The 14857-nt window shown below is 34.0% G+C and overlaps 1 protein-coding gene across 2 annotated transcripts in view; it reads right to left on the bottom strand.

Annotated features, from left to right (window-relative positions):
- Positions 1 to 10584: 10584 nt before the first annotated feature.
- Positions 10585 to 14857, bottom strand: part of Pomp (proteasome maturation protein) — a 120884-nt gene continuing 116611 nt past the window's right edge. For both annotated transcript variants that reach the window (XM_090392611.1, XM_090392612.1), the window contains exon 6: positions 10585 to 10716. In XM_090392611.1, coding sequence (XP_090248737.1) covers positions 10652 to 10716 — 65 coding nt within the window. In that variant the 3' untranslated portion in view covers positions 10585 to 10651. The remainder of the gene's footprint in view (positions 10717 to 14857) is intronic.

Below are 14857 nucleotides of genomic sequence, written 5' to 3' on the forward strand. Positions count from 1 at the left end.
TGACATATCCTATGTGTTCTTTCTTTCTCGTTTCAAAGCTTCTTGAGGTCTGACCTACGTAACTAATACCACATGAGCAAGGTATGTTATATACTCCAGAGTACTTGTAGAATGGGTGAGGATCTTTCGGTGATCTTAAAAATTTCCGAATAGTGTTGATTGGTTTGAATGCCACTCTGATCTTATGCGGTTTTAAAAGGTTAGCTAATTTTTTGGAAAGGTTGCTGACAAAAGGAATCGTAATTGTACTGATGTATTGGACGTCATCACGTTGTTGATTATGGTATATCAGTAAAGAGAATCTTGTTATAGAGTCTTTTTGGGTAGCCATTTAAAGAAAGTTCTCTGGATATTGTGGTTAATTCCGTTAGTAGGTCATCCTTGTCTGTCGTATACTGTATAGCTCTTTTCTTGAGACTATGGATAATGCTAAGTTTCTGAGCTATGTGATGAGCTGAGTTGAAATGGAGGTAACGTCCAGTATTTGTAGGTTTTCGGTATACAGATAGGTTGATACTATTATTGGATTGTTTCTTTATTAAAATGTCAAGGAATGGCAGTTTTTTATCTTTTTCCATTTCTAATGTGAATTTGATGGTATTGTGGAAACTATTGATTTGGTTGAGGTAATTCATTAGTTCTTTCGTATGATCCCAAATGATAAAGATGTCATCTACATATCTGTACCAAATTTTCGGTTTTGGAATGATCTGGGTTAAGATTTTTTTCTCTAGATCTTCCATGAATAAGTCAGCACAAGCAGGTGATAGGGGGCTGCCCATAGCTAATCCAGTGAGTTGTTTGTAGATCGTTTTTTGCCAAATAAAATAGAAGTTAAACAGTGATTGAACAAAGTAGTGATGTTTTTTGGGAATAAGTTGTCTAAGATGTTGATGACTTCAAACACTGGAATGTTAGTAAACAGAGAAGTAATGTCCAAGCTTGCTAGTGTATCCTCTTCAAATATGGGGATATTTTTTATTTTATCTATAAAATGTTTTGAGTTTTTAATATAAGTATCAGAGACGTGAATGTGTTGTTGTAAAATCTTCGCAAGATACTTTGACAGTTGGTAAGTGGGAGAATAGATTCCATCAACTATTGGGCGTAATGGTATACCTTCTTTATGAATTTTTGGAAGCCCATACAATCTAGGAGTAAGTGGGTGCATAGATTTTAGTTTTTTTATAATTTTTATAGGCCAGTTATTCATTCACGTAATAATTCGTTGGTGTCATTATGGTTTTTAGTGGTTGGATCTCTACTGAGAACTTCATATACAGACCTGTCAGATAAAATTAAAAATCTATTTTCTTCATAATCTGAAGTATTTAAAATAACTGTATTATTACCTTTGTCGGCTTTGAGTATGATGATGTCTTTATTATTCCTTAATTTGAGAAGCGTTCTTCTTTCCATTTGGTTAGAGTTGGTGTTAGGAGATCTTGACTGAGCTGAAAGCATTATGCTACTTTTTAATCGTAAGTCATTAGCTATTGCAACTGGTAGTAATGAGAAGGCTTTTTCTAAGTTGCAGATGAACTCTATTTTAGGAATGACAGTGGGTTTTAAAGCAAAGTTGAATCCTTTTTTGAGGATAGAGATCTCAGGTTTACTTAAAATGTGTTTAGATAGGTTAATTATCACTTGGTTATCTGGTAGAGACGGTTTGCAGTTGCTATGATTATCATACAGTATATTGAATTTATCAATTTGTGTCTTTTTGCTTTGATTAAATGTTTTTGTAAAACTGTTGCTAATCATATTGTCTAATAGTTGCCATGTCTCAGCGTCAAGATTATTAGAGATATCTGTGAATAAAATATTGATTTTTGAATCTTGAATTGAAATTCTCCTTACTTTCTCCTTTGACTCCACTGTTCTTTCCAAAAGCATGACAAAGATACTTGGGGATATTGGTTCTCCCTATTGTCCAGAACCAACTTCCTTTTACTCCAGAATTTTTCGCAGCTGCTCTGCAATAGACATACCAGGTCCTAGTCACTAACACAGGAGAATAAAGTACTCTTTTCAGTTTCTTCTTAATGAATGGCTTTCTGCCATTTAAAGAGAAGTTAAATCACTGTTTTTTTTTTTCCTTGTCATTCTTTGAATATTAACATTTCAACAGCATGTGATTGTGCTTCAGATTCTCAGAAAGCTTTCCACAACAGTATCTGTAAATTGCTTGGATGCAGTAAATACACATTACATTCCAGTAGTAGATAAATGGCTTGCTCCCTATCAACTTTCATTTTCCATATTTTTTCCCATACCACTACTGCACTAATTGCATAATTGAGAGACAAAGGAAATTGGAGGCCAGATTAGTTTTGACTCTGATGTGTAACATAAACAAGTATTTACCCTTAAGTTGTAGTTTACTCTCATAAAATTTAATGGAATGAATACAGCACAGAAAAATAATTTAACACCAAGTTTGTCTTTCATGGAAGAAATTAGACTGTTTTAAGTCTCAAGTTTTATGAGCGATAACACCCTCTATGGGTATTGTTGAGCAGAAGGCCTCAGAATTAAGTTTCCCCAAGCTTGGAAAGTTTAACACAATCGCATTTATTTAGATTAGACTGGATTTTTAATCTGCAGTTAATTCCAAAAAGAGTTTCAAGTTGGATTTGCTGTGATGAAACATAGCAGCCCCCCCCCCATCTCTCATCCAGGGCAAGATATCTAAAGCATGGTCAGCTAGACATGACCGTTTGGATGGCAGATTATTTGTGTTCGATCATAATATGATAAAAAACAAGGAACCCTATAATACCTCGAACAGAAAACTCAAACCGTTTTGTCCCCCCCCCCCTCCAGCAATATATAGATTGCCTAAAATTCATGAACCTAATTATCTCCCTGTCCATAATATATGCTACTGACTTCCACTCCTTTAAATTAGCTAAATCTTTAATTCCACTTACTGGTCATACTTAATCTCATATAATAAATTCCACTTATTTCAAATCTTTAATCCAAAATTTAAACAATAATGATATGGCAAGTTTTGATGCCACTTTCTTATTTACAAATATTCCTTTTCTGACACGTCAAATTTACGGAAAAATGTCCTCCCTCCCCACTGAAATTAACTTATTTAATTTTGTTATCCATACTGGGTTCTCCCTTTTCTGGCCCAATTTGAAAAACACACTTTTGATACTGCCATATGGCTCACACTTGGATTCCTTCCACCTCCATATCAACAGCCAAAACCCCAGAATTCAATGGGTAGCCCCCCCATCTCTCCATCTTGTGCTGATCTCTTTATGAAGGTTATTGAAAGTAAAATCTTATCTCAAACAGACCCAAAACCCACAGTATGGTGAAGATACAGGGACGATATCTTTATCGTTTGGAACCACACAAAAAAAGGAGCTGTTTGACTTTCTTAACAAAATCAACTCTCTACACCATACAATCAAATTCACTCTAGAACTTGAAAAAGATAACCAATTAACATTTCTGGACACTTTAATTAAGAAGCTTCCAAATGGTGGTATCAACCTTTCAGTTTACTGCAAACCTACCAATATAGGACTTTATTTACATTTCACTTCCTGCCACCACATTTCTCAGAAACTTAGTATTGTACACTTGTTGAAGAACCGTGCCTCTCTCCTTACAACAGATCAACAAGACCTCCAGGAAGAACTATCCCTGATATCCACCAGCCTTACCATGAATGGATTTCCTCGAAGACTCATCCACAAGATACTTTTCTCTGAACCCCGACAAAGACAACAAGATGATATACGTTATATTTCTACCATCATCATTCCATACTTAGGGACAGTTTCCAATAAGATTGGTAGACTCCTTAAACCACATAAAATAAGAGTGGCCGTTAAACCCACAGAAACGATTAGACAATTCTTAAGATCTCCAAAAGATAGCCATCCTTTCTCCAAATATGCTGGAGTTTATAACATACCCTACTCGTGTGGCTTGAATTACATCCAAACTTCAAGGAGCCTTGAAATTAGGCAAAAAGAACACATAGGTGACGTCAATAATAACAGAGAAGAAAAATTGGGGTTAGCTTTTCATTTCTGAAGAATGAACCATACCAGAGAGTGGGATAGAAGCACAATTCCTTACATGGAGGAGGACTTCCGCTCCCGAATTTTCAAGGAGGCCACAACAGTCTGCTGTATACAAAACCTTAACAGGAACCAAGGACTAATTTTGCCTGTGATCTGGAAGACCCTTATTAGATCCCTCAACTTGCCAGAACTTAATTATAGTGCCAACTATAAAACATTCCTAAATAACAAGTGATATCATGCATGCTCTGTGCATGTATTGTATGCGCTCTGTTCTTTGTTTAATATAATTGGAATCAGTTGATTATAGTTCGTAACAGTTTTTTACTTTTTAGTGCCTTACATCAGTTATGTACCCTGAAGATGCCAACAGCCTTAGTTGGTATAACATAGTTGTTTATTATATGCACTTGATCAATATAATCCCATTAAAAGTCATTCCAGAGCTTTTTGGTCAAGAAAATTAAACGTTTTTTAACCCCAGAATTCAGTTCACTGTAGAAAAGAAAACAACAAAAGCCTGCTTTTTTTTTTTAAAGATACTCTAATCACAAGGTCTGTCCAATGGCATCCTTTCTGAGTTTACAAAAAACACTCGCATAAGGCTTGGTCATACCTACATAAACTTTTCCATCAGCCCCCCCACCCCACCCCAACAATGCAGTCATGTCATCAAAATCCTTGTCAACAGAGCAGCCAATGTCTGTTCTATCCAAGCATCCCTTGCAAGTTGAACTCTCCTTTATTTGCCAGAACTTCCTGTTACAATGAAAAAAATTACAAATTAGCACTTCCTTTTATCTCTATACATCCCTTTCAACATACAGACTGCAGCAATACTATTATTATTCTCTATATTTCTTAGAAGAAATAACCAGAAATTAAAAAAAAAAAAAAACTGTGCATTACTTTTAAACCTTATTTATAGTTGTTGCTGCTTCTCTGTTCCTGGTGTTTACAATGTGTATTGGTCTTGCAATTTATATTATATAGTCAAACTGGGAGACCTGTTGACATCTGCTAATGCATGGATAAATCTTACTTGGAACATTTAATAGAGAAATTCCTCTATAAATCTCACATTCAGCGTTCCCTTTTTTTAAGATGGGAAGTATGAGAGGTCTACACCATCTTGAATTTGACACCTTCTGGCCAGATCCTCTGAATTATGCAGTGTAGGCACTGCAAAACTTTTATACCTCCATATTTAAGCATTTGTGGTCAAATATCATCTATTTACTGCCTTACCACATTAAGTTTTGGATGGCTTTTTCTCCCTCAAGTAGTGATATGTTCTCCTGTTTGCATTCCTCTTGAAACTTTTCTACTATTACTATCCTATCACTGCTTGTTTTGTTTAACAGATTCAAAATAATTACTCCAGACATCTAAGATATCTTCAGTTTTTGTTACCCTTTATCTTTGATTCCTTATACAGTACTCTTTCCTCCATTTCTAACCTTTTTAAATAACTTCCAGAACATTTTGCTACCTTCCCGATATTTATTTTCAACGTTCTTATTGGTCTTCACATGGCTATTTTTTAGCCATGTGAAGACCAATAAGAACATTTTTTATTCTTATTGGTCTAAAGTGAGCTAAAATATGTGTAAACTACTTTTACACATACTTTAGCTCACTTACATTTTTCTTTGTATTCTTTTAGTACATCTACCAACTTTTCTAGGAACAGTATGCTTTCTTTTTGTTCACAACTGCTTCTTCAACATCTTGTGTTCACCATGACATTCTTATTTTTCTATCCTTGATGAGGTCATACCTACATAAACATCTTCATCACACATTTCCCTGGCTGAATTAAATATTGTTAAGTCTACACTTTGCCTGTAAAAGTTGCTTAACATCTGTTTAAAACTTTCTTATATACTGTTATATTTTTAATGTGATATTATTTTTTTCCTACTTAAAACTAAATGATGGTCACTTGCAATTTCAAATCCTCTGTACAGTCTTATAATCCTGGACCAGCATGAAGATATCACTATCAACAATGACATAGTCAGTGAAACTCTTATTTCTTCTGTCCACGTGAACTTTTTACATTGGAACATGGTGTTAGTAATGACTATTCCATATTCTGAGCAGAAATCCAGCAGATACTATTATAAGCTTTGCCTTTTTCTCCAAATTTTCCTACAGCATTCCTAGCTTAGTGGGATATTCATTTCCTACTCTGCTATTTAGAGTCAAGAACTGCCTGCTCTAATGACTCAAAAAATTCCTCCACTTCTTTCTTAGGATAGCCTTCTGTGAGACCATAAGTGCCAATAATTGTCATTGTCCATTTTCCCATTTTGAAGTTTACCTGTCTAGATAAACAATTTTAAAAAAATAAAAATTAGTTAACATCTTTTATTCCCTTATAGGGAGTAGGGTGAAGATGTTTAGCCCTGTCTAATTTTTGGAGACTCAGTGGGCTGGGCAGTTCAATTTCCACCAGTAGCCAATCAGCAACAGCTGGCCCAAGACTATCGCTAATTATATAAATTGCAACTAACAAAGAGATTGGCAAACAAGCTTGCCCACCTAACTACTGCAGACTGCCTTCTAATAAAGAAGTTTATATCTTCATATTTGGTATCGAATGCTATTACTGTTTTTTTCATCATCATCATCAAATTCCTGCCATATACCCTCAAGGGGAGGATATGATAGTACTACATGAAAAATTTACAACATTACTAACTTCCTATCTACAATTTTCCTCCAAATCAGGCTGTTATTTGTCAAGACTCCAACATTATCAGATCTAATATTTCTATCGTCTAAGGCACTTTGTACAGTATCAACCCACCTATATCTTGGTCTTCCTCTGGGTCGTTTTCCTGCCAACCTGGCAGAGAACGCTTGTTTTGTTAATCTTTCCTCGCCCATCCTATTTAAGTGACCACACCACCTGAGATTAGCTCTGCTAACGCATTCCTGGATGCTGACAACGTCATGTTCTTTCCTAATATCCTCGTTTTTAATATGTTGCCATTGACGCCATCTGTTCATGCCTCTAATCTTTCTCAGGACTCTCATATCTGCGGTCTCTAGTCTTTGGTCAAGTATTTTACATCTGACCCAACTCTCAGATCCATAAGTTAAAATCGGTTTGAACTGTCTGTCTTGTATAGCTAATTTAGTGTTCTGACTAATTTCTCTCTTATTCCATATGAATTTATTCAGTTGAGTTCCTACCATACCAGCTTTGATGATTCTGTTGTCTATTTCCATATTTAATTTACCATCTTCACTAAAAATCGTGCCTAAGTAGCTGAAATGTTTTACTTGTCCCACAGGTTCTCTGTTCACAATGCAGTTGAAATTTTCAGCAATTCTGCCTATTTCCATTGTCTTTGTCTTTTTATTGCTGAGCTTCATACCATATCTATTACAACAGTTATTCAATTTCAATCCAATTAGTCAGGGAATCTTACAGACTTGTAGCAGATTTATTTAGAAGTATAACATCGTCTGCATAAAGCAAAGAGTTGACATTAACATCTCCAATTTTGATATGTTTAATACCACTTTCCTTCATAATGTGATCCATATAGATAATGAATAATAGAGGGGATAATGTACATCCTTGTCTGACACCAGATTTAACATTAAACCATCTTCCTGTACTTCCTTCAATTCCAACTGCTGACTTACAACTCAAATAAAGACTAAGTATTGCTTGATATAATGCCCCATTGGCACCATATAACTGTAGTGTATTGAATAGCTTCTCTCTTGGCACCTTGTCATATGCCTTTTCCAGATCGACAAAACTTAAATATAGATCTTTGTTATATTCCCATGCTTTCTCAACTATTTGTCGTAAAGTGAAGATCTGATCCTGACAGCCTCTATTTGGCCTGAATCCAACTTGTTCTTATATATATATATAAGTATCTGCGCTCCAGCCAAAGGCTGCAGGTTTGAATTCTGTCAGCATGGATGTTTGATTGTGAGAATACTAGTGGTGGAGATGGAGAGTAGGTGCTCTCCTTGGAGGTGTCAGGTAATAATAATACATTTTTTTAAACTCTTCCACTCTGGTGTCAGGATGTATCAAAGTAGCATTATATTACCAGCAACCATAACACAATTGACAAGAAATAATCAAAATGATTTTTTTTAAAGACATTAGTCAATTCCCTTAATTGGAGATATTCGGTACTGATATATCCCCATCCATACACAATTCTAGAATGTATTAATGAGTTTGATATGAAATCAATCCTGACAATGATCACAACACAGTTTACAACTAATAAAAAGGATCATAATCTCTTGTCATAAGTGTTTCATGCATTATCGCTAGCACAGCCATAACATAAATAGAGCTTATAAGTGAACTTCAGGTTTGGGTACATATAGAATTATCCGCTAATAATGTTTTTATATATACCATATTTATCTCCTTATAAGACGCACTTTTTTGTATCTAAAATTTATCTGACAATTAGGATACATCTTATACACAGAAGTATTTTTTGTATGTGTGTGCGTGTGCAGTTATTGTCGGTAATGCGTGATCAGTTTAAATAGTTGCATGGGCGTTAACGGTCATGCATTTAAACTAGTAATCAATACATTAGGTTTGGTGTGATGGTGAAGACAGAGTTGTAGGTGTCCTCCGGCAATGAGTCTATGGACTCCTTGGAGATGTCACAAATAATTATTATTATATATAAAATAAAAAAAAATTTTTTTTATAACCTATGATTCTACAATGCACAGACATAGCTATACAACTATGTCTGTGCATCGTAGAATTGCTGCAGTCAAGCGTAATGTGATTGAATGCGCAAAAGCGTATGGAAGCAGAACGTCATTTTGGGCCTCCACCTACAGAAAAAATAGTACGAACTTGCAGAACACAAGAGCAGCAATTAATAGAAGTAAATTCTAAAAAACAATCTATGCAGAAAATCTAATGCAAAATGAACAGAAACTGAAAATGAAATAAAAAAGATTGGGTTACTGCATATCTATAAAAATGATTATTCAACAAGCAAAATTATTTGCAACAGGGTCTCCATGGTGCTTTAAATTTATGAAATGATTTATGCATGCATGAAAAAATGACGAAAAATAAATGGATAATACACATTAAAATTTTTGATTAAAAAAATATTTACATGAAAAATTTGATGCATAATTCGTCTTATATTGCAAAGAATATTTTATTTCCAAAAATTCGATGTGAAAAATGTGATGCATCTTATAAGGCAAAAAATACAGTAATTTTAGAAAATCCATAGGCATCCAGTAACTGTTCTTAGTAATTACCAGAAGTAGACTTTATCAGCTTTTAAAGGAGAACATGACAGATAACTGCTGCCAATTCATGCTACTAACGATAACTGATATTATTCCGTGAATATTATGTTCAACAGTCAATTCTGACTTGTGGAGTTAGGAGGGGAACAAACTACTTAGATATCCCAGATAACTCAGGAATATGCTAAAAGAAAGCCCAGAAAAACATCCAGAATATAACCTGTTAGTCTTTCTGCTGTTCACATTTAGCATCAAGTACCTCTTTAAACACTAAAGAGTGAACCTTGAGGTGTTACCTAACATGCAATGATGACTTCATTATTGCTTAAGCCAGTGTTTCTCAAAGTATTTTGGATCATGTCCTGCCTCAAAGATTTTGATGTCCCCCCCCAGCATAATAGCCAGCCAAGTTCTGAAAAAGTATAAATATGTACCTTAAATAAAAAAGGAACATAGGTAAAACTTTTTAATTTGACTTTCTTCAATGAATATAAATTTTATATTACAAAACATAAATCGAACTTAACTTGGGAAAATAAAATCCAAGATCCGTGGATTTTATTTTCCCAAGTTTTGAAATCCAAAAAGAAATTTTGGATTTCAAATAAAATCCAACATCAAGATCCTTGAGCTTGATGTCTGCTGCAAACAGTTTTTATTTGAGATACTAATTTAGCCATTTTCAATCTCAAATCCGCATGATTTGCGATTTCTAGATATCTTTTTTTTTTCAAAAAACTTTTTGCTACTGAAAAAAAAATTTTAAAATACCATTTTACTGCTATTTTTTTTGCAAAACTAGTTGAATTTTGTTTCTGTCTCGTCAGAAAGCCATGCCATTGTTCCTTTTATGTTGAATAAAGTTCTAATACAGTCATCATTTTGCTTTTCTCAGAGTTCTTCTTGATACTGTATTTATGTTGACTGTTGTATAGAGTCATTTTGCTTTTCTGAGAGTTCTTCTTGATACTGTATTTATGTTGACTGTTGTACTTAGTGATGTCAGCTTTTTTTCTCAGAAAGTCAGAGTTTCAACATCGACAATTTATTGCTGACAATGGTGAGAAATGCAATATCATTTTCTATGATGCTGCACCATAATGTTCATCTTGACATCAGTACTGAGGTCTTTATTGTGGTTGCTGGTTATCTAGTAACTTTTTTTAGATTATATTTCTTATTACCTTCCTTGGTTGATTTTTGTGATTTTATTTCTTGCATGTTTTAACTTTCAAATAAAAAAGGAGAGTGACAACAAAAATTTATTTTTAAAAAATTGTCTTGTACATATGAATTATTTGAATTGACAGAATAATCTAGAACTTCAAATGTTTTTCCATCACCATGTGTGGAGGTTCCAAAATTTCTGAATGGCTCAGATCTGTAAAGAGAATGACATTTTATATGTATTTAGAAAACAGTTTTCATTAATAATTAATACAATGAATGTTAAAAAATAAAAAAAAAATACTTATTAACATGCAGTGCATAACTGCAATCAATTAGTTCAGAAAAGACTGACTAAAATCAATAGCAGCTAGGAATGTTAAACCATTTAAAGTTTAAGAATTAACAGAAATATCAACACCCTTCCACAAAAACAGTAATTTTTATAATCAGCAGATTAATAAAATAATATAAATAAAAATCAAAGCATTTCTTTCTCATGACAAAATGACAGCTAAGTTATAGTTCCTGCTCTTGGATTGCATGGAATACAAGAATCGTCAAAGCTTATCAGATATAAATAGAATAACCATCACCTTTCAATGATGAATATTGCTATTCTTTTTTTTTTATACTGACTGAGTTTTGTCACTATTTACTTTAAAGTGCATCTGGCATTAGCTAACTGCAACATGTATATTTACCAGCAATGCAGTAGATTTCATATCTAATTTAAGAAACTTCAGTAAGAAAAAAGAGCAAGCCAAGTAACGAAAAAGTAAGACATTGCTGCAACTCAGATGCAGCTATTTTACTGATATTTTTAATATCAGTGATAATGTTCAAATTTCTGGAGGAAATTAAAATTTCAACAACACTGTGAGCAACTGCTTCTAAATTACTGCCTGCTTCCTTAGTACTGGATCATTCTTTTTTTTTGTAGCAAAGCAGAAAAAGAATAAATGGTTTAACTCGGTGTTTCTCAACCTGTGGTCTACGATGATGGGACAGGTGGTCCCCAAGCAGACTTAAATTAGTTAAATATTTTTTTTTTTAAATTATCCAAACAAAACAAATTAAAACTGAATAAGTAAAAATGATTGAAATCAAATGGAGCCTTAAAAAAACCAACAAATAGCGTCAGAATGTTCAAAGGCGGAAGCAAAACTATATTGTTGTTCACTTCACCCCTCTTTTATTATTCGTCATTCTGCTGCTAAAGTTGTAGCTGCAGAATGACGAATAATAAGAGGCGTAAAGTGAAAAACAATAGTTTTATTACTTCCACCTTCTCCTGCTGTTTTGTCAGATTTGAAGTGAACATGTGTTATCCACATTTCAACCAATTGCTTGTTGTTTATTGATTTTTATTACTGAAGGTTTTCCTCCTTCAACCAAGGCTCAGTATATCTTCAGAAGTGCTAAGTGATACTTGAACACTGTGTCGTGAGTTAACCCTAGTATTTATATTTAAATATTTTTCGGAAACGTTTTTTTGATAATTGAAAGTGACTTTGAACTAGGAGTTTGAAAAGAAGAGCAAATGAAACAGGTATGCTAACCCTAATTGTAATACACGTGTTGTAACGGCCAGTAAATCTGACACTATAAAGTAGAAGAAACAAGCAGTTCAAAAAAAATAAATAAATAAATACAGTAGGAAATATAACAGCTCATATTTGGAATTCGGGTTTACTTGGTGTGGAGATGAAAGCGAACAGAAACCTCAATGTGTTTTGTGTTATGAAGTGTTGTCGAACGAGTGCATGAAACCTGCAAAACTCCGACATTTAGAAACTAAACATTGTGATGTGAAAAATAAGCAAACTGAATTTTTTCAGTGATGCTTAGGGACATTAAATCATGGGAAAGATATACTTTCAGCCATTGGTTCCATTAATAGCAAAGCACTGGAAGGATCCTATCTCTTAAGTTTGTGCATAGTAAAAACAGGGAAACCTCATTCTATCGGGGAAAATTTGCTACTTCCAGTTATAAAAGATGTGGTAAAAACTATGTTTAGCAACAAGTTACTAAAAGATGTTGATTTGATTCCTCTTTCAAATGACACAGTAGATCGCAGAATTAATGATATGGCAGGTGACATAGAATCTCAGTTAATCGAAAGAGGTAAGAAGAGCTCTTATTATGCGTTACAAATAGACAAGACTACTGCTGTTACAAATGATGCGCAGTTAATATGCTACGTAAGATATGCACATGATAACAACATTCATGATATTGTTTTGTAGAACTTTGTCATCCCAAACTGGAAAAGAAATATTTCACACACTCAATAATTACATAATACACAGAGGGATCCAGTGGGGAAAATGTATAGGCTTCTGTTCGGATGGAGCTCGCGCTCTAAGGTCAAAGAAGTAGCTCCAGATATGAATTGGGCGCATTGTTTCATACATAGGGAAGCATTAGCCTCCAAAGGAATGCCACCAGAATTTAAAACTGTTATACAATGCGCTGTCAAGCTAGTTAATTTTATTAAAGCTCGACCGTTAAATAACAGGTTATTTTCAATACTCTGTGATGAAATGGACAGTGAATATACACAACTTTTGCTTCATTCTGAAAGTCGCTGGCTTCCCAGGGGCAAAGTACTAACAAGGTTATTTCAATTAAGGCATGAACTTTTATTATTTGTAAATGAACGTAATTCTGATTTTGCATCACTCCTTGTTGACGAAGCATGGTTATCAACACTATCCTATCTTTCAGACATTTTTTCGAAATTAAATGAACTAAATCTCTCCCTTCAGGGAAATTTTTTTAACTGTTCTTGATGCCTACAACAAAATAAAGGCAATCGAGAAAACACTGGTTTTATGGATTAATTATGTAAAAGACAGACAATTTACACCTTTTCCAACATTGAGATCTTTTTTAGTGAAAAAATCTGAAACAGAATTTTGAAACATATTTTTCGAATAACTTTTATAAGAAATTTCTGTGGGTTCACGATCCATTTCAGGCTTGCAGTCACAAGAACGACCTTTCCTTATCGAAAAAGGAACAGTTAATTGAGCTTTCAAGTGAGAGTGGGCTTAAAATGCAATTCCGTGATCTTGGTTTTGGATCTCGTCTTCAGTGAGAAGTGAATTTACAGAATTATCTGAAGAAGCATTGAAAATCGTCCTGCAGTTTTCTACAACCTATCTTTGTGAGAAAGGATTTTCATCGCTCCTTCAAATAAAAACAAAATACAGAAATCGTCTTTGTGTGTGTGCCGATCTTCGACTGAAGTTGACCAATATTGAGCCAGATATCCAGCAACTCTGCAAGGGCCGAGAAGCTCAACCATCTCATTAAAAGTAAGTAGTAACATAATTATATCATCTTATTTATTTGTTCAATAAAAATTAAAACTTTGTTCAATGATGATACACTTTTAATCGTTTACTTCCAATTTAATTAATTAGGTTGTCATATCTTTCAAAACATACTTTTAGATTTATGTTATAAATGGCACAGGTTTTCCAAAATGTTGGTCATTCCTACATAGGTTTTTTAAAAAAAATCACAGAAAGTCAAATCGACGTATAGGGAAATAAATTTAAAACACTGTTTATTTTCGAAGTAAAGCTTTAATTCCATTCTAAAATGTTATTTTTCTTGCTTTTCTGTTTGCAAAATCGTCGAAGTCTATTTCATCACTCAGTTGCTGTTTTATAGACAGTAAGGCAAGATTTCATAAACGCCAAAAAAGGTGCCGCCAGGAGCGGATCCCCCCCCCCCAGCTATGCCTCTCTAACCTGGTGGTCTGCAGAATTGTTTTAGGCATTTTACTGGGCCTTGGGCTTAGAAAGGTTGAAAACGCTGGTTTAACTCAATAGAATGATATGACTTGGATGAGTACAATGTAACAGCCTTTCAGTTTATCTTAAGTGGAATAGATGGAATATTCTATAGGACTTAATGTAAGCAACTTCCATATTTGGTCAAAAACTGAAAAATTCTACCTGTAGAAGTGTCAAAAGAGAAAGGAAGACCATCTAAAGCCAACACTTCAACCCAATTTAGTCCAAAATAGACTGCATATTTGCAACACCTAAGGTTAAACCTTTGACATTTAAAACATCATAGAACTGATGTTCAGTTCCATTAGTATGCTGATATGTGCTAAATTTCAGAGACATCAAATTGGTCTACTGTCCAATTAGGTTGGGTTTCTCAGATCTTAACATAAAAAAAATTTCCATTAGCTACAAATGGTTGATCAATGTGACTTACACACATTAGAGGAGAAAGTGAAACCCCCTAGTTTAGATCAAATGGACTGAAAATCTCAGAGAACCTTAATATAAGAATGAAAACATCATGGTACTGTACTCCAACATGTT

Source organism: Typopeltis vanoorti, chromosome 5 (genome assembly GCF_054136105.1).
Source record: "Typopeltis vanoorti isolate ZY-2024b chromosome 5, IOZ_Tvanoo_1.0, whole genome shotgun sequence".
Lineage (NCBI taxonomy): Eukaryota > Metazoa > Arthropoda > Arachnida > Uropygi > Thelyphonidae > Typopeltis > Typopeltis vanoorti.